This window comes from Triturus cristatus, chromosome 12 (genome assembly GCF_964204655.1).
Source record: "Triturus cristatus chromosome 12, aTriCri1.1, whole genome shotgun sequence".
NCBI classification, from domain to species: domain Eukaryota; kingdom Metazoa; phylum Chordata; class Amphibia; order Caudata; family Salamandridae; genus Triturus; species Triturus cristatus.
This window is the reverse complement of record NC_140595.1, coordinates 279,016,470-279,037,033: the sequence shown is the minus strand read 5'-3', so window position 1 is coordinate 279,037,033 and position 20,564 is coordinate 279,016,470. Positions and strand designations below refer to the sequence as shown.

General features: G+C 44.1%; 1 protein-coding gene and 1 long non-coding RNA gene across 5 annotated transcripts in view; one reads left to right on the top strand and one right to left on the bottom strand.

Annotated features, from left to right (window-relative positions):
• The window catches only part of LOC146775854 (uncharacterized), a 1,053,880-nt gene that overhangs the window by 281,183 nt on the left and 752,133 nt on the right, over positions 1-20,564 (bottom strand). The window lies entirely within an intron of this gene.
• TOMM40L (translocase of outer mitochondrial membrane 40 like) overlaps positions 1-20,564 on the top strand; it is a 465,074-nt gene that overhangs the window by 134,819 nt on the left and 309,691 nt on the right. For all 3 annotated transcript variants that reach the window (XM_085637335.1, XM_085637333.1, XM_085637334.1), the window contains 2 exons: positions 9,362-9,454; positions 14,495-14,596. In XM_085637335.1, coding sequence (XP_085493461.1) covers positions 9,362-9,454; positions 14,495-14,596 — 195 coding nt within the window. The remainder of the gene's footprint in view (positions 1-9,361; positions 9,455-14,494; positions 14,597-20,564) is intronic.

Genomic DNA, 20,564 nt, shown 5'->3' with positions numbered 1-20,564 from the left:
AAAGTGTACGTTTCAGTACAGTCACTTCTCCCCAGTTGAGCTCTTGGATTCTGACCATTACCTTGTAAACAAAACCGACCTATGTGGGGTACGACCCAAATTGGAGATGAGATTTTCCGCTGCCTTTCACCCAGACTAATGCTATACCCCGTCGCGTTCCAACCTACATAAGCCCGCAATTCATCCTTGGGAATAGATAAGTATGCGTCGATATCTCTGCTCATATCAGCGACTCCTCTCATTAAGGCTTTATTATTTGTGCTAGGTCTGATGGAACGCGGTTGTCGCGGGGAGTAGGCATCTAATGCAAAAAGAAACATGGTCTGGAATGCCCACGACGATCCATTATAGCTAAACGGCAGCACTAAATAAGGAATACCCTTATTAATGGTGTGTGGCATTAAACCACACACCCAGCAATTGGTTGTATTCATAACTAGCTGGTGCTGGTGCAGGAGCTGAATAAACGAGTTGTTTACAAACTCTGATCGTCTAGCTTGTTCGTGTTCAGGCAGAGGGTGGAAAGAGTGTAAGGAGACAGTAGGAGGAGGTATAGGCTGTTCAGTGGGTGCAAATGGCACTTGAGAGGAGAAGAATACATAGCCTACAGTAAACACCATCATACTACATAGTATAAACAGACATAATAATATAAAACGTTTGCTCTTCATTATTCTACATATTTTCGCTTTAAAGTTCATTTCCTCAGCGGGTCTCTCCATCTTGAAAAACTCCATCCTCTAATCATGCCGCTCGCGGCGGGTGAGTATCTTCTGCTAAGGAGTACGCCTGTCAGTCTAGGGAACGCCCTAGACCAACCAGAACCGTTGACCTAACGTCTTCGGCCTGTACCCCAAAGTCTTGGCACCGCGACCCTGCGGCTGAACCCGGATGGTGGTTCGAAAAACAAAAAAAACAAAAAAAGTCCTTCAGATGGGAGAGCTATAATATCAAAAAATAGGAAAGGAATTTTTATTTGTCCATAGGCCTTGGTCTCAAGTTATATCGGTTTCTGCCAGGTACTGTCTGGTCTTGAAACAAGAGTTCAGGCTATGTGGTGTCCAATCGAATTGACGGTGGCACAGCTTCTTGCAAAATATCGTCACTTTCCTGTTCTGAAGTTGTGCCTCTTACGCGTGCATCACTAAATGGTATAAAACGAGGTACAGTGTCTGTTTCAGAATCAGCGATACCCTCCTGGACCCACCGGTCATATGGTAGAGGCAAAGGGATCCGTTTGCAGTGGGCGCCGTGAATCCAATTCTTTTTCCCTTTTACTCGAACCGCTGATCTTGTCGATAGAAGTATGAGGTGAGGGCCAATCCAACGGGGCTCATCGTTGTTCTTTCGCTGAAAGTTTTTCACGAGGACCCACGTGCCAGGGTCGATAGGGTGTCCTGGAGCTTCAGAGGCCTGGGGGAGAGTATCATGCACCTGTTGGTGTAAAACACACAATTTAGCCGTCAATTCATACAGGTAGTCAAGCAGTACTGGATGTTCGATTTCGCTGAATTTTGTCGGTCTTGGCACACCCCACACATTGGCCGGGCGGCCAAAAACCACTTTGTATGGACTAAGTCCCACTCGTGAATGCACAGTCATTATTGTGGATAGGAGTGCTAAAGGCAGAGCGTCAGGCCATTTAAGACCGGAGCTCGCCTGGATTTTGGCCAGTTTGAGCTTCAGGGTGCCGTTGTAGCACTCTACTAATCCAGCTGATTGGGGATGATTTGCAGCGTGAAATTTCTGCTTTATACCTAGTCCCTCACACACATTCTTCATCACTCGACCCACAAATTCACTCCCATTATCACTCCACACCATTCTTGGCATTCCAAACCTAGGGAAAAATTCTTTCACAAGGGCTTTGGCTGTGGATAAAGCAGTGTTGTCTTTTAGGGGATATGCTTCTATCCATTTTGAAAAAGCACAAACAACAACCAGTACATATTTCAAGTTGTTGCACCTCTCCATGTGGATAAAATCTAGCTGCAAAACCTCAAATGGATATGAGGGAGGTGCAAAATGACCAGCTGGAGTTGGGGTTCCCCTACCAGGGTTATATTTCAAACATACCATACAATTCTTGACCACATTCTCTGCACACTTGGGAATTCCAGCGTTCTGCCATACTGGAGCCAACAACTTACAGATTCCTTTCACACTGATATGTGCCATTCCATGTGCCATAGTAACCACTGGAAGCACATATGCATCAGGTAGCAACCATCGTCGGTGTTCTGACAAATCAACCCAACAACCATTCTCATCCAATTTACCCGTACTTTCTCTCCACTTGCTCAACTTTTTCTCTGTGGCTTCAGCTTGAAGGGACTTCACACTCTCTATCGTGTCTTCACACATTCCAACATCACCAACCCATCTTGCAGGGCCTGCAATATACATTTGAGTCTTCACATCTTTTGCTGTTTCTTTCGCGATTTCATCAGCAAACGCATTACCACGACCAACATCATCAGTGACTTTCTTGTGCGCACTGCATTTCATAATCGCAACTTGTAACGGTAGGGTCAGTGACTCAAGGAGATCATTCACCAATTTGCCATTCTGAATTTTAGCTCCATGCGAAGTCAGGAACCCACGTTCTTTCCACAATCGCCCAAAACTATGAGCCACGCCAAAGGCGTACTGGCTATCAGTATATATGTTCACTTTCATTCCTTCAGACAACACGCATGCTCTTGTAAGGGCAATCAATTCTGCTGCTTGAGCTGAATTATGTGGCACACGTGTAGTTTCAACAATCGTGTGCAAAGTCGTGATAGCATATGCAGCAGTCGTATCACCATTCAGAAGCTTGAAGCACGAACCATCCACCCATAAGGTACCATCACACTCAGTTAGGGGAGTATCTTTAAGATCTATTCTCCCTTTTGTCTCTTCTTCTGTTCTGAACAGACAATCATGTTGCTCAATCTCATCTAGGTCTGCTGGAATTGGCAATAATGTAGCTGGATTCAACGTGTTGCATCTCTTTATGTGTATATGGTTTGCTAACAGTGTCAATTCATACCCTGACAATCGCGCACTAGTTAAGTGCTGTGTCTTGGTCCGGTTTAACAATGTGTCCACAGCATGTGGAACCATTACAATCAATGTATTATCCATTACTAGTCCAGCAGACTGTCGAATAGACATAGCTGCTGCGGCTGTAGCTCTCAGACAACTTGGCAATGCCCTAGCTACCGGGTCCAAGGTTGACGAAAAATACGCGCATGGACGCGGTCTGTCGCCAAAAGGCTGTGTTAACACTGATAATGCGCAACCATCCTTTTCATGAACATACAATGCAAAAGGCTTACTGTAGTCAGGAGTACCCAACACAGGAGCTGAACATAATGCATCACGTAATTCCCAAAACCTTTTCTGACACTCTTCAGACCATGGGACAGGATTCGGTGTATTTTTGCATGTTAATGCTAACAAAGGTTTTGCCAACAAAGAAAAATTTGGTATCCAGTGCCTACAGTATGAAGTAATGCCCAAAAAAGCACGCACTTCTCTCTGTGTTCTTGGCACACTCAATTGTGCAATGGCTTGAACTCTTTCTGGGGTCAGTTTCCTTCCCTCCTTCCATAAGAGATGACCTAAGTAGGTCACTTCTTGTCGACAATATTGCAGTTTTGAGAGAGACACTTTGTGATGAGAGGCAGACAAATGACGCAACAATGACAATGTAGCTTTTTTACAAATCTTTTCAGTGTCCGCGGCGATTAGTAAATCGTCAACGTACTGAATGAGGGTAGCACCACTAGGTAAAACAAGTGCATCAAGCTGCGCTTTTAAAGCCTGACTGTATATTGATGGACTTTCACAGTAGCCCTGTGGAGCGCGTTTAAAGCGGAAGCTTCGACCTCCTAAACTGAAGCCAAAAATGTCCCTACTCTCCTCTGCAATTGGGATGCTAAAGAAAGCATTCTTTAAATCGATCACTGAGAACCATGCAGCGGAGGCTGGAATCATAGTTAACAAGGCAGTTATATCAGGGACGACTGGAAACTGTGGCACAACAATCTTATTTACCTCTCTAAGATCAATCACAAATCTGTAAACAGGTGGCTGTGAAGGGTCCGTACGTTTTAAAACAGGTAAAACGGGACTATTGCAAACGTTGCCTCTTGTCTCCTCAATCACACCCTTTTGAATCAAATCACTGACAATTGCTAACAACGCTCTCTGACCTTCATTGGAGATCTTGTACTGGGGAATACGTGGCAATCTGATATTGGCTTTTAAAGTGACCACGTATGGCGGTATTTCCAAGAGGCCCACATCATTGGGACCAGTAGCCCAAAGGACATCCGGAAGGGATGATAATTCAGGCGGCAATGCATTCTTTGACAAATACACCGGGTAAATCACTTCCTTACCTAATGTAAGTTGTACCCCTGAGGGAGAACAATATAGCGTTGCATGCAATCTTTTTAACAAATCCAATCCTAACAGATTTTCACCACAACCTGTCGTTAGGATGAGGGGTGCTTTTAGCTCGCAAGGTCCAACAGAAAGTGGCATAGGACTAGAAATCGGGTTCCTAACTGGGGCGCCAGAAAAACCTACTGAAATATTCATTTCGCCAGACAAAGGCGCGCCAGGGAGTTTTGAATGCATAATTGAACTCTTTGCAGCACCAGTGTCCAGCAGAAAGGGCTCTGTTATACCCGCTGTAGTCACCTTAACATACGGTCCACTCTGATCCACTGGTACTGAAACAACTCCCTCTCTCTGTCTACGGCTGTCCTAGTAATCATTACCTTCCACATTGTCGTCTTCTGCATAATAATCATTATTATAGTACTGAGCTGTATTGCCAGTTGCATTGGCTTGCTGATCAAAGCTATTTATCGTATTTTGAGGCGGAAGAGGACGCGCGTTCTGGGGAACATTTCCACGCCCTCTACCTCTAGGAGCTTGCTGACCACCTCTACCTCTTGCGCCATACGCATTACTAGTACGCTGCATTAATTTAGGACAACTATACTTAAAATGACCTTCCTCTCTGCAATATGAACATTGATTGGGACCTATAGGGATACGTGGTTGATAATACCCATTCATTTGCTGGTTATTCTGAAACTGTTGGGGTTGCTGATAGATACCTTGGGTTTGCCTATAATTATTCTGACCTCCACGTGGCGGATAAGCCTGCTGTAAAAGGACCTTCGTTTTCAGTTCTTTCGTTTTCTTGTCTGTTCTATCCTTCTCGTCTTTATCCCTATTTTTGTAATACTGTGCAGTAGCCAGTATTTGCGCTGAAGAGGAAACAGCCCAAGAACTCTCTGAATCTTTTAACTTCTTACACAACTCGGGAAGTAGATTCTGCACAAATTTATCAACAAATAACCGTTGGCCACCTTCAGTACTCATGTCTTGACCACTGTGGTCGATAAACGTTTCTTCAAACCTAGTGAAGAAATCGGACACTGTCTCATCTTTCTTCTGCTTGCATGCGGATAGTTTATCCCAATTTACGCGCATCGCGGGCATTAAAGTTTTCATGTAAGTGATAATTCTACCAGGGAGTTCTGCTACCAAAGGGTCAGGCTTCGCGCCACCAACTTGTCTAGTGTCTGCAGCAATGATATTAGCCCATGTGCCCCCTAGTTCTGCAGCATGATCCGTATTACGAATGGATCCCCATAAAGGCTGTGGAACCACATTCCCGAACAACATATCTATGTCAGCCAGATTCATGACACATGAGTCTGCAGTTTGTGATAACTCCTTATAATATCCTGCAGGGTTTTTACGGGGGTCAGCCAATGTCTGCTTAAGCGCTAACACCTCAGAACGCTTCCATGGGACATGTACCCAAACACGCTGAAAATGTGCTAAGACAGGTGGAACAGCATTTGGATCAGCAGGTCTCCAAACTGGAGGAACCTCACGCATCGGATATTGGCGCGCTTTCCTTTTTCCCCACAGGGAATTCCTGTTCGAACAATGATTGTTGACAATCGCCATTCCTGAAGGACAGTAAAGTCGCAACTGCTTTATCTACATCGGGACCCACAATTATACCTGTTCCAAAATCAAATCGCACGCGACACAATTCCTGCGGGATTGTGTTTGAACCATGATCTTCCAATTCCTCACAGAGGCTTTCACACATTTTGTCAAACACATACCTCTGTTTTGGGGCGTCCCATTGGTGAAAAACGTTAACAACTGATTCCACATCATAGAGTGAAGGGAAAACAATCCACCTACGCGCCATATGATCTAATACCTCTTTTTCTTCAGGATTAGGCAGCTGACTACGCAACTGCTTACGTTGTGAACCAGGGGTCATTCTAGATGACCCAAAGAGAGGCGACATTAAACTAGTAACTACATTAGCTAGTTGTTGTCGTGCTGAAGGAGAAGTTGAGGCGAAAACGGGGGGAAAGACAGAGGGAAGAAAAGCGGATGCAGATACAGGTACCTGGGTAGTGTAAGGAAGAGCGCCAGGGGAGACAGCTGGTGTACTAGGCAAAGTCGCAGGAAGCGCAGGGGCAACAGGTAACAAAACTGGCGGCCCTTGAGAGGGCTGCACTGTAGGGATAGGAGCCAGCTGAGGAGGAGCTGGCGGCTGTGGGAAGACATGCGGCACATTAACTGGAGGCTGCATATTTACGAGCTGTGGAGGGGCTGTGGCATTTTGCGCATACGGGGTGGTGAACTTAGCAAATGGGACATTAGGGAATCTTTCTCTTTCTCTTTTGTCTCATCTTGTACAAGGGGTGACAAAACTGGGTAACATTTATCGATCCCTAGTTTGCGCTGTCTATGTAACTGCTCATTCATTTGTTCCTCCTCATTATCTTTAAATTGCACAGCTGCTTGCATCATTGACATACCTTTTTCTCGCTTATTCCTTTTTGCTAGCTTAATTTCCTTCTGTTTGGCTTCCTTTCGCCATAGGCGGAAAGAATCAAACATCGCCGGCCGGGTTTTCTTTTTAAACAACTTAACTTCCAAATTATCTAAGATATCGGTATCTAAACTACCATTTTGGGGCCATTTTAAAACACCGTCCTTTCTGGTGTATCGGATCCATACTTCATTATATGCAATGGGGCCCACGCCATGTTTAACATAAAGCTCATAAGTTGGAGTTCCAATTGGAGGAACCGGACACAAATCCTCTAACTGGGAATCCCTTTTACAACCCAAACAAAACAATCTTCCAAATACACTAGAACCAGGCATCTTCGCTCACTAGTCTAGTTTCAAACTTCAGAGGATTATCGATTACGGTAGTCTCGTGAATACACGAGTCCTCTGGCTTTGGCACTTGCAAGTTCCAAATCAAAACGATCCCGAAGGATACCAAATTCCCGAAGGATACCAAACAAACTGGGAGACGCTCCACTTATACTTAACTGAATATCGATGATCGATGGCGTCACCAGAAGACTCTCTCGATTGTTTCGCTCTACCAAATCGTCAAGGGTCCAAAACAGGGCGATTAATCAGGGCAGCAGTCCTTCGTAGCCGTCGGGACGCGGAGAACCTCGTAGAAAAGACTTTCGGACCACGTCCACATGCAGGGGTCCATGAAGTGGCGGTCTTCCTCCGGAATTTCCACACGAAGCTCCTCACGAACCTCTGGCTTGGACCGGTACCGCTGAAATCGCCCCGAGTTGGGCGCCAACTGAAGTACTGGGTTTTTAAAGCCCAGCGGTGCAGGGGAACACACCCTAAGACTTCGGGTTCTTCCTGTTTCAGACCTACAGAAACACAGAGTCTTCTGGGTGAAGTCAAAGATCGATTTATTGGCTGCAGACCAATTACAGGTGTCCGAGAAGTACAACACAATGTATGTTCTCAGGAGACTGCTTAAACTTACAGAAACGGCCTTCTCCTTATATACAAAATATCATGCTTCAGGCACACATTCCTCGTTTTACGATATGGTCATTCACATGTATTCATTACAAACGAAAAGGCAGAGTCATGATGACCATCCCACATTCCAGTTAAGCCAGCCCACAATTATTTACCCAGCGAGGCTCAGATCCCACATCAGATATCAGCAGCCCCCAATAAACACGGGCATCTCCTGTTGATAAAACAAGCCATAAAGCAGGAAGAGTCAGGTGTGAAAGAGATTAGCCGGAGGCTTGTGTGGGATGAAAAGGCTTTATGGTGTGTCAAACCCTGATGCTACTCACAGGTGGCCGTAGGACGGGGAGCTCGTGGGACCGGACTGACTGGGGGCGGTGGAGCCGAGCTGCACAGGTCACAGAGAAGTCAAATAGAAGGCACATGTAATCTGAAGGCCTGTGCTTGTACGTAATGTGTAGCCTATGTGAGGGCAACCATAAGATGGCCACCGCTCCAAGATGGAACCCACGAAGTCAATGTGTAATATCGTATTCACAGTGCATTTATCGATAAAACGTTATGCAAAGCACTTGTACATACTGCATTGGCCATTCGCGGTTCGCTAATACCGGAATAGGCAGGGTAAGGCCCTGCCTCCTATGCGGTCCCAAATTTTAAAGTACCACAACCTCTGTGGCCAAAGTCGTACCACCTGACCAGTGAACCGAGGAATTACCGCAAAGGCACCCCTGTCGACCACACAGTACTCAAAGCATCCCTGAGCATCTAAATCTTCTTAGCATCAGGACCACTCCATTGATGTCTATGGCGGTTGTGCTGTAAAGTGTGGAACTGGACTACAAAATACTCTGGTTATCAGGTAGCTGTCCAGATCTACCCCATTGGCCCCCAGACCTTCTCCCTGTCAAATTTAGTTGCCCAAAGCAGGCCGGAGTAGCCAAATTTACTTTTACATACATCAAAAGTTTTCAAACTTTATGTTTGCCAGCACTTCTTTGCAGTTGGATTAAAAATTGAGATTTTTAAATCTGTATCTCCAGAGCCTTCTGGTGGATTTGGCTCATCTTGGACTCTAAAAATTAATAAAAATATAATTGATTTTTATGAATTTGTGTCATATTTCTTTTGTGTTGTGTGGCTTCTTTATTTAGTTTTTTGGTACTGTTCCTTTATTCAAGCCTTGCTGTTCAAATCCATAGCTACCCAGGGTTGAGCTTAAGGTTGTGCAAACGCGCCTGACTGTCCCCATGATACCTTTTGTGAGTGTATTCCATGAGAAGGCTGCACAGCCATACCATATATGGCACCCATATTCTCATGATCTAGCAGTCAGCTCAGAGTCTTAGTTTTCTACCTGCTGTGTAAACCCAGCTTCTCAATATCAGCATCATGATGCCCTGGGTGATCAAGCAAATTATTAATGCTGTTCAATAATTAAATTAAGAATTGGTTAATTTGTTAATTAATAATTCATGTATGTAAAGATGATGTTTTCCTTTTGTCTCTATAGGTGAGCCACACAATCCATATGAGTACTATTAGTCATTCAAACTATCACATGAAGGCTTCGTACGAAGGAGACCAACAGCTGAGCTCAACAGAGGTATTGCACTTATAGCAATAAGTTGTTAGAAGTACCCAAGGTGACTTTAAAAATGTTCTTGGTATTGAAATCATTGGTTTAGGCTGTTGGTGCACATACCAATGAAAAATGTTTGACAGAAAAATAACCTGCTGTTTACCTAGGGGCTGATGCTGATTGACCTACTATCCTTTTGTAAGAACTGGTCACCCTGAGTATTAGTAGCATGCAGTATCATAGTTATCTGAAATCTCTTGTTTTATTGGCAGATGATTTGCTCTATAGAGCAAAGACTGGCCATTTTAGTTAAACAGCAGACAGATCTCCAGGCCTTGTATTAAAGGCAGGACTGAGGATGGGTCCCTCCGCTACTGATAAGAAAGATGAACGACTGTGTTTTATTTTCAAAAGCGAATTACTTTTCTGTATTTATACCTATTATTGTGAAATAAAATGTATTGAATTTATTCTGGATTCTGATAAATGTACTTTTAGTTTATTAAAGCACACTATCAGAACTCAGCATGACTTAGTTTTAGATGACACATAAATTGTACTAAAACTTAAGGTCATCTAATCCTAACTCCTGGGCAATTCACCGTTGCTTGCTACCTGTTGACCACTGAATGCTAACCAATCACTTTAAGCTAAACACATAGAAAAATGAGTAATAATTCTACAGCAAATGATGATATTCCATTTACCGAATGATGATATTCCATTTACCGAATAGATTTAGGCCAACCCCATAACCCATCACACCAAGTGAGGAATCTGTGATTATAGATGTAAACATCCCACTGATTCCTCAAGTTGCAGGGTGATCATCCTAAATTATGAGATTAATATGCTGCATTTTCGTTATAAACGGGATGGTAAATCTATTCTGTATTCAAATTGACAATTATAGGCTTTGATATCGGTATTTGGAGGGAAAAGGAATGTGATATGTGGAGCGGGCGTACTGAGGCTCCTTGTGTCCTTGTGACTTTCATAGCACAGCTTAATACTCTATGACTCTTTGATGGATGCAGCCCAAATTTAGTTCCTTGTAGGCACATTTTGCCATTTTCTGGAGTTGCTTGGCTCCTGCTTTGTTTGGGTGCCATCTTGTAGAGGGTTTCTACCCTTTTTTATTGATTGTATTCGTTTGCTTTCTCACAGTTTTAGCCCATTCTAATTTGCCAGAATGATCCTTCAGCAGGGGAGCCTGCAAAAGGGTTATGGGGTTGCTGGACCCCAGTTTGACTATTTGTTTCACCCACCTGTTTTCTCGATCTCGCTCCTCGGGGCACAGTCACTCCCCTTGGGCCACGCTCCCTCACTCAGTGGACTTTTTAAATCAGATGCTAGCGCGTCCGCGCCACTTTCATAGCAATGCTTAATATTCTATGACTCTTTGACGGATACAGCCCACAATGCTATTCCTTGTAGGCACATTTGTGCCAATCTTTGGAGTTGCCTGGCTCCTTCTAGGTTTGGGTACCATCTTGTAGATGGTTCGTACCCTATTTTAATGATTTTATGCATTTGTTTTTTCATTGTGTTTTTTAGCCTATTTTAATTTGCCAGAATGATCATTCAGCTGGGGAGCCTGTTAAAGGGTTATGGGGTTGTTGGACACCAGTTTGACTATTTTGTTTCATCCACCTATTTTCTCGATCTCGTTCCTCAGGGCTCAGCCATGCCCTGTTGGACCAAGTCCCCTCACTCAGCGGGCTATTTACATCTCATGGACGCGGGATGTGGAGGAGGGTTCAAGTTTGCGCTATATAAATATGCAAAAAAAAACACAAAAAAACGCACACAGTGGGAACTCCAAAGGCGTGCTAAAGTCAAACCCGACTGCGCCCGTCCAGAACACGCCTAGGGCCACACCCCTGCCCTTTTCTCATCAGGATTGATACCCATACTGAAATATTCAAGAGAGGAACTCATGGCCTGCAATACAGCAGTCAGGAATAGTAAGTGCACCATTGTATAATCCTGTGGCCTTCGCAAGCAAGCCCCTATGACTCCTTTAGCTGGGCGATTATCAACTTGCGCTCATTGGTGAAGCTTAAACTTGAGTTTGTGGAGCTAGTAGGCTCGCATAATCTGGATATTATTTTCGTTGCTGAGACCTGGGCAGATCAGTCATCCGGACCGGAGTTGGTCGAAACACTTTCAGCTGGCTGTGCCATTCTCAGAGCCGATAAGATAGAAAGGCGAGGGTAAGCTGGCGATTGTTTATAGAGACAACATGCCAGCTTTAGGCTCTCCAGCAGGCGGAGCCATGGAACGCAAAATGCTTTCTTTTCAGCTCGAACTGAGCAAATGCTACTCATTTAAAGACCTATTGATCTAAAGTTGATCATTGTGGTACTGCTTCTCTAATTGATACAATGGCTAATTTTGAGTTAAAGCAAATGGTTAGGCATTCCACTCATGCAGCGGGTCACCCACTCAATGGCATTTTTACAAGTAATTCTCTACTGGAAGTTATGGATGCCTTACTGGTATTGTGGTCAGACCACAAAGCGGTTAATGTTTAAGGTTAGTAGTCCACTCCCACAATCCAGACAACAATTTCCCCCCTGCGACCAGTAGTTGCACCTGGAATAAAATGGATTTTCTCGAATTTCAAGTAATTCTTTCCAACACTAAATCCATTATCAACTCGGATGTTAATCAAGTAACTCACACTTGTTCCTCCTTGATTAGAGCAGCAGCAGAATCCCTAGCACCGTTAAAATCTTATCTAAGTCGGTGTAAAACTCCTTCAGAGCCGTGGCTCACAGAAAATCTTAGGCCACAAAAACAGATTTGTCAAACAAAAGAACGTCAGTGGAAATCTAACTATGATCCTCTGGATAAAAAGAATTATGCTCAATCTATATTAGGCTATTAAAAAAATAATCATGGAATTAAAAAGCAAATACTTTTCTTTAAAAATCTCGCAGTCTAAGAATTCATGTTAAGAACTTTTACGTATAGTAAAAAGCTTAGCCAGGTTACTAGAACTCAATAACAACAACTGCAGTCAGGACTTTTTTTTTTTACTCTTTAGCCAAATTTTTCTAGGATAAAGTAGAAGAAGTTTTTAACACCTTTATAATGAATAATCTAAATAGGCCAGCTTTTACAGCTAATGAAATTCCCTTTTCATCTAAAACATTGGAGGTTTTCTCCACGCTGAATGCAGAGCAGATTCAAAAACAAATAAAATCAACTAAATCAGGCTCACCATCAGATCCTTGTCCTCCACGGATTGTCCATTTAGTGTCAGAAATTATAAGCGACCAACTCACCAGCATTCTTAATGAAGTCATAAGAGGACTCTTTCCAGGTGACTGGAAAATGGTTTCCATTTTCGTTCTAAAAAAAAGCCCCATCTGAATATACTTGTTTCCAGACTGCCATTTCCCTCAAAAGTATTAGAAAGGGCTTTGAATAAAGAACTAACATCCTTCATAAATGACAACAAACCTCTGGATCCAATTTAATTTGGATTTCGAGTAGCACACAGCACTGAGACTGCTCTGGTTGGGGCCTCTGAAGAACTATGATTGATATTAGACGAAGGGGGGAGGGGTGCCCTGATCACATTGGCAGCCTTCGACACGGTCAACCATAACATCCTAACTGAACGACACTTCGAGCTATGTATAAAGGGCACTGCTCTCCAGTTACTTAAATCCTTCTTGTGAGATAGGGTACAACACATAGCGATAGGGCCCTTTTCCTCTGACAAATTCAGGCTGCCATGTGGAGTACCTGCAAGGCCCCACCCTTTTCAACCTTACCCCACTGGCTAGGTTCATTAAATCTTGTGGTTTCTCAATTGTATCTTACGCTGACGATACGCAGTTAATAGTTTCAGTATCCAGTATCCCTGGAGAAACAGCAGAACGCTTCAACATCTGCATGGCCCAGATCAATGAGTGGATGAAGATTAACTGCTTAAAACTTAATTCTGGGAACACAGAGATTCTCCTCCTGGGTGCCAACTCCTCATTTTGGTCATCCAACTGGTGGCCGACAGACCTGGGTACTCTTCCCTCTTCTGTGAAAAAGGTGAAGAATTGCTTGAAGTAGCCCAAAGACGCCCATGGGCATTTGAGTGCTATACAAACTGTAAAATTAAATCAACATGGGCGTAGTCGACAGACTCATTATGGTTGGACAGGTGTGTGCTCTAGGAATATATGACGATACAGCGTGTTCCATTACAACGCGGTATGTTCCATCTCGGTTTTTACTACGCAAGTCGTTACAACGACTTGCGTTGGACTTTGGAATAGTATGATTTACTATGCCAACTCCAGTCTGTGCGGACAGTAGGGAAGGTGCTGGAATAGTATATCATACTATTCCTTAGTGTACAGCGCCATCCAGCGCAAGTCGTTGTAACGACTTGCGTTGTGAAAACCGCAATGTAAAAGAATCACGTTGTAAAGGTTGCGTAGTAAAGGATGTCTCCCATGCTCTAGTTATCAATGTTGATTACAGAGCTTGGCGCATCCAAGAATGATCTGGCTCTTAGACCACCGCATCATTATTTTTTCACGCATGCTCTTTACTGCCTCCCTTCACATTGAATATTTTTATTGTATGTTTTCATTGCTAAGAATTCTCACAACATGATGCACATTTTAAATCGTATTGATTACTCACCACACAGTTTTCAGACAAGTGTAGAAAATGGTTTACTTGAACATGTTGGTGCAAATCAAATTGAGCAAAATGTTAAAATAAGGGACACATTAAATAGCTAGAAAGCAGCAAAATGTAATCAAGCCAAATTGCCAACATCATAAGCACCAACATTATTTAATCCATCTATTTGTCCATCTACATAGTTCTCTTAATGGGTGTATGTGCATGGGTGCCTTTATATACGTTACTTTATGTGCTTGGGAACCTCTGTTGAGTTGTTGTCTGTATAGGTATTCTAATATCTATGTTGGTGCGTGTGTAACCCTCCCTGTAAGTGCTTCTCTGTGCATTCTTTGCTTTTTCAGTGATTGCTAATCTGTGAACGAGTCTGAACTCCCTCTCTCTCTCTTTTGGTGTGTTAAGATTTTTCCAACACTGATTGGGGACATTGACAATACAGGCAGTCTCCATGCTCAGATCTTGTATCTCCTGACTGATCGCATCCGAACAAAAAGTGTGTTCCAGGTAAGCATGATAAAGCACTTGCAAGTATGGCATCTTTTATGTTTGTAATTCTCATACCAATATGTGCACAACAATGCAAGACAAATAGTATGCAGCACTATAAATCACACAATAAAACCATCATTTCAACAAGAAACGTAAGGACTAGGGAGGCTGTTGATTTGGCTCATGGACTCAGATGCCTCATCCTTGCTAGTCTGTAGTGATCAGAAAGCATTGTCCTCAGATGGTTCCAAATGTAGCCTATCTGTCCTTTTCCCAGTAGTCCGAATGCTGAATGTGAAGTACCTTTCATACAAACTTGAGATGGCTGGATATGCCCTGGTGGTCTTTTAAAAAAATCTTAAACTGCTGAGCAGGACTTTAGTTTGTGCACTGCATCCGGTTTGGAAAACCGCTGTAGGGCGTCAATTGGGCCCGATTCACTTGCCTCCTAAAACCACGAGCCTGACAGGTCACGCAGGCTCAGACACCGCTGACCCCTAGTCTGTCCTACTAGGTGGACCTGACTCTTCTGGCAACTGAATTTGTTTCCCCTCCAGGCAGCTACATCTACGCGCCAAGACCTCAAGTCTTCCCCCCCCCCGTGGCCTCCATCCAATTTGACCTATTCAATTAAAGGTCATCATCAAGACGATGGTTACTAATTCTTGAGATAGTGCTGGTAGCACAATGATGAAGAAAGAATCCAGGGAAGTAGAAATCCGGTTGGGAAAACTTCTCTGGATTCTTTCTTCATCATTGTGCTACCAGCACTATCTCAAGAATTAGTAACCATCGTCTTGATGATGACCTTTAATTGAATAGGTCGAAACGCCATTGACTCCACAACACTATTTGCGGCTGTCAGAAGGTCATTCACAAAATATGAAACTGTACTTGCATTTGTTTAAATCATATATTTGACCCTTGCAAATGATTGTTTAACTGTTTTTCCGCCGCCTCACTTTGTTTTCTAATCACTTGTGTCACTGCGCCGTTCACCCACACCAACACTTCCAGTGCACATTTGGTTGTTATGGTTACTGCAATCTAATTGTATCATAGTGCAGTTATAATTATGTGCAAAAAACAACCCTTCCACTCTATCTTGGTCTCCCTCCCCCTTTCTTTCCCTTCCTGTGTGATTGAGACACCTTTTTACAAACATTCCTTTCCGAATTACATACTGGTTGAGACATTGTTCTTCACTTTAATGGCGACCGTGCCCGTTTCCTTGGCAGCTCATCTAAAGAAAGGGGCGCAGCCGCTATTAACGTAGAAGTGCAGCATGGGGCGCTTTTACAAACTAAAGTTAAAAAAACATGCAACCTCATTCGGCGCCGCAATTAAACCAAACGCGCGGCCTACGAAAGAGGCAGGTGAAAAGCATTAAGCAAAATAGTGCTCAGAGGCTGTAATTAAAGCCTATTGAGCAACAACACACGTAACAGGGGGTGTCCTCATGGAAGGTTACAAATGAAGACAAGGAGGTACTAAGGAGGGACTCATAAGCCTGTTAACAAATCAGAAGCTAGCATTTACCAAGGACAATGACACAAGCCAATGAAAAATATGGGTGGAGAGTGGGCGTAGCATCAAGTGCAAAAATATGGGTGGAGAGTGGGCAGAGCTTCAAGTTCATACCTAAATACAGCATGCCTCGCAAAGCAAGGCAAGGGCTGCCCAGGCTGGACCTAAAAATACTACAGAGACAATTTCTCAACTATTACTGGCGAATTTGCTATAATATGTGTACTCTATTATGGTACATCAGCCACATATTATAATTGATTTATTTTAATCAGGTTTCACCGTTTAGAGTTATTTCCTCATGCATATGTTTGTCCATGGCTAGTGAGTGATAATCTAGCTTTAATTACAGGTTACCTTTCTCCTACTACCTTTTAGCTGTTTAGGTGGAGATACCATTGTAGCTCAGGCTGGAACGCAAATGTTACAGTCCTCAAGTGCATTAGTTACTTGTACAGTCACAAACAAGAATTTGTGATAAACTCAAGTGGCAAACCATTCTCACATGATCTTTGTCCACCAGAAAAATCATTACACTGGAAATCATTATTCAGTGATACCTTCAATGCCACTTGTGGTTCTGTTAGAACCAGAATGCCTCTATGTGGTAAACAAGTATTTATCCTTGCCCTGTGTGACCCATCTTCATTAGCAAATGGTATCTTGCCTTTTGTTTGGGTCAGCTGTCACAGTAATCTTGAAGGCTTTCTGAGGCCTAGACCTGTTCATGATGATTCTAAGGTCTAGAACCTCATCTCTTACATAGAAAGACGCAGCAAGGGAAGTCCTCTATTGTGACCTGTGACTACTGTCTATATTCTAGATCATTTACCTAACGTGGTGGTGGCAGCATACCGATTTTGTGTATTTTAGTACTGAGCAGACCTTTTTCTCTTTTTCAGGCCTTCTTGCCACACTCATACAAGGTTCCGCCTATATGTGACAACCATCCTCTGTACTGACATCCAATGTGTGTGATGTATGAATGGTAGGAGGACTCTGTGCTATAGTGAGAGGATGGTTGCTGGGACCTGCAAGATCAAGTTTTGGTTGCCCCACAATTTGACATGGCACATGATGGGGTATCACCTGATTTCTGCACAGCTTGCTTAACAGCTATGGAATTGCCCGTCTGCTCAGAAAAGGAAAGAGTTCTTCTGGCCCTGCAAGAGGAGAGACTGTCCAGGAGAAACCGAGGGTGTTCCTGGAGGGAAGAACACCTAGAAGAATAGATTTGCTATCAGTATTGTAACTTGTGCTGACACAAGCTATCAGAGGTCACCTGGTCGCCATGTGTGGTACTCTGTGAAGAATCATGAAGCCAGAAGTGACAGTGTGCCGTCTGGCATTACCTTGACATGACCAGATGGACCTGTTGTGCTGCTGCGCCATCGTGCTGCAAGTTCTGTGAGGCCTGACAGCAGTGCTGTTGTGGAGTCCCCCACCGCTGGATGATGCAACTGCTGAAGGAGAATTGCTGCTGCATAAGCCTGCTGTGCTAATCTTCAGCCAGCAGCAAGATCAAAGAGCGGGGGCCACCACACCCGTGATCCTTTGCTCGCGGTCTGAGATAATACCTGTGCGATGGCGAAGAGCACGTCACCAACCCACACACTGAACCTTTTCCAAACTAACAGATAACAATCAGTCTTAAATGATAGATTGCCAGACCATGTCTTGGCCTCAGAAACATATTTCTGCATGTAAAGAGATTATTGATGGCCAGTGTGAACTCTTTTTACTCAAGGTACAATAAGAACTGACCTACAGTGTACTGAACGGAATAGTTGTTTGCACAGCATAATTGAGAGCTCACGTCTGTGCCTAATTGCTGCCTATGATCTTTTCATTGATGCTAGAACTCTGTGTTGTAGATCCCTCTTACTTGCACTTTGTGGAACCCTATAACTGAACCCCCATTACTGCAAGAAGTATGTGGAGGAGAGGAAAGAAAAAGAGCGAGAGCTGTAGACTAGGATGAGAAAAGATAGCTTTGGAGAAAGAGAAACTCAGGGTAGTAGCACAGACAGCTAATTCTGGGAATCCAAATCCACCTCCAACTCTGCAGGCCCCTGCAATGGTTCCAGAAGAGATTATATGCATGCATATGGAAGGCCAGGATATTTTGCAATTGTTGCAGGGCTTGGAAATTGATGATAGACTGAAGGCTTGAAATTATGTTTATATGGCAGTAGGTTTAATATGTAGCTTGCCTTGTGAAGGTGTGGCTATAATTTCTGATAAGTTCTTTGACCAACAACCCTGGAATCCTGCACCACAGATGATCTTTATGAGCATGTTAGTTTCAAAACACCACTTAGGAAAAAATGTGACTGTGATGAACAAGACAGTGGCTAAAGGAGACAGTCACTATTATTCACTTGTTGAGGTCTTGAAAGTTTCCACCTGCAGAAGGGTAGTATTTCAAATTTGCTAAAAAGTACAGAATGTACTGGAAGACTTTATGGCCTAATCTGTGCAGCTTGAAGGGGATCATATGCAGTCCCCACGTGTTCTCTCAATATTGCAGCGCAATTGGGCGGAGCGCGAGCAAGCATGCACGCCTTGAGAGTGTTGAAGCAATTAAGTACAGCAAACTTGGAGCATAAATATGGAGTACACTGGTGTGCATCTCACCACCTCAGAATGCTTACTAATCTGATATCTACCATAACACAAGGATGCATCCCAGGGCTCGAAAAATGTACTCGCCCGCTCGCAAATGCGAGTCAATTTCTTGCAGGGCGAGAGAGTTTTCAGGCCTACTTGACCGGCCTGGCGAGTGAGCTTTGTCGCTGTGCTAAAGTGCAGTGACGGTTGAAGGCTCTAGAGGGCAGCTGGGTGAAATGTTCAGGAACTGCCGTGACAAAATGCGGGAAAAGAAAAGGTGTTGATTGGCCGATTGCCACGCGGGCTCGGTCTGCTGAGGCCTAGTTGCAATCAACCAATCAGATCGTAGCTAATCTCCGCACAGTAAGGTGTACACGCTTCTCATTGGCTGATTACAATGAGCCGCAGCAGGATATACTGACGGAGAAGCGTGTAAACTGTCTTTGCCAAGCCCCCCAATTTACTTGACCGGAGGCAGGCCATGAACGACACTGGTGCCCTAGCGAAGCAGAAGTTCTCCTCCTGTACCTTGAGTGTTAAACCATGTTTCTGGGAGCCCTGCGGGTGGAGCTCTGCCCGTGATGGAAGCCTGCGCCTGCCGAGGACAGCTCGATATCTCTGCGGGGGACCCTACGGTAGGTGCGCTTGGATGGGAACACCGCCGCGGGTCAGGGGTTTTTGCTCCGATTGTTGGGGAGAGTGGCTTTGAAGGGGATTGACGCACAGCTTCACCGTCGCTTGACAGTCAGGTCCCCACGTCAGCGACCTGAATGACGATATCATGTCACGTTCAAGCAGGGCAGTTTCACCTCAATCCCTAACAGCGCTGCTGCAAAGTAAAAATGTATTGCAATTTAAACCTGCCGTGGTAGCGAGGTGCACATACACTACCGATCGCTGCCTTTTTGTTGTATCGCTTGACAATTGGTATTTTTACAAATTTTTGTTTTTGACTGCCACCTGTCTCCTTTTATTTGAGTACCAGCGGGAAGGAAGGGGGAGGGGATGCTGACACTTCTATAAATGTGCCTCATTCCTACAGTGTGGAGCGGTCTGCCAATGATTATTAATCTGTGCAAGTACATTCTCAATATAGGGTTTCTTGAAGAGTAATGCTTGCGTCTCCGTGAGCACGAACACAATCCATTCACGAGAGCTACTTTATAGTCACAGAAAACTATGGACTGGTTGGTGTGAGGCGCTCATAAGGCTCCTGACTGGGACGTACAGCGAGCTCAGTATTGCATACCAGTGTCTCTGTGTCTAGAAGAGTCCATGCAGAGTGAACACATCTGCCCCGCACTCATGCGAGGCGCTAGAATCTAGCAACGTGCGGATCTTATCAGTGTTTCCATGAAAGGCATAGCGTTTAAACCCCATTGGGAGATTGCGATCATATTAATCCTGCTGCACCTGTCAGGGAAACGCCCGAGAGGTTGGTGACAGGTGTTCAGAGTTTTTACATGTGATGATTTACAGGGCAGGGGTAGTGTCTACATGGCCACTGGTGCGTAGCTCCCTTTTGTTTTCATTTCCCTAGTGTGCAGTAGCCGTAGGTGTCACTGATAAAGAGTGAATTACGTCATGCACCGAGAGAGAAAGAACACGTGCATCGACTACCATCCCCTGCTTTCTAGTGGGGGAGAGATCTGCAGCATCATTGCTTTTCCACCCATCCCCGGCCACTTCTTCTGTAAATACTGAAGAAATGGCTGATGCAAGACCACCAATTTGTGTTGTGTCCCCTTTACTGCACTACGATTGGATCCAAGGCCATGCTCGTAACTTTCAAAACATTGCAGTGAGAATGGTAATTAAGCTAAAAAATGTGATCATGTCTTACTGG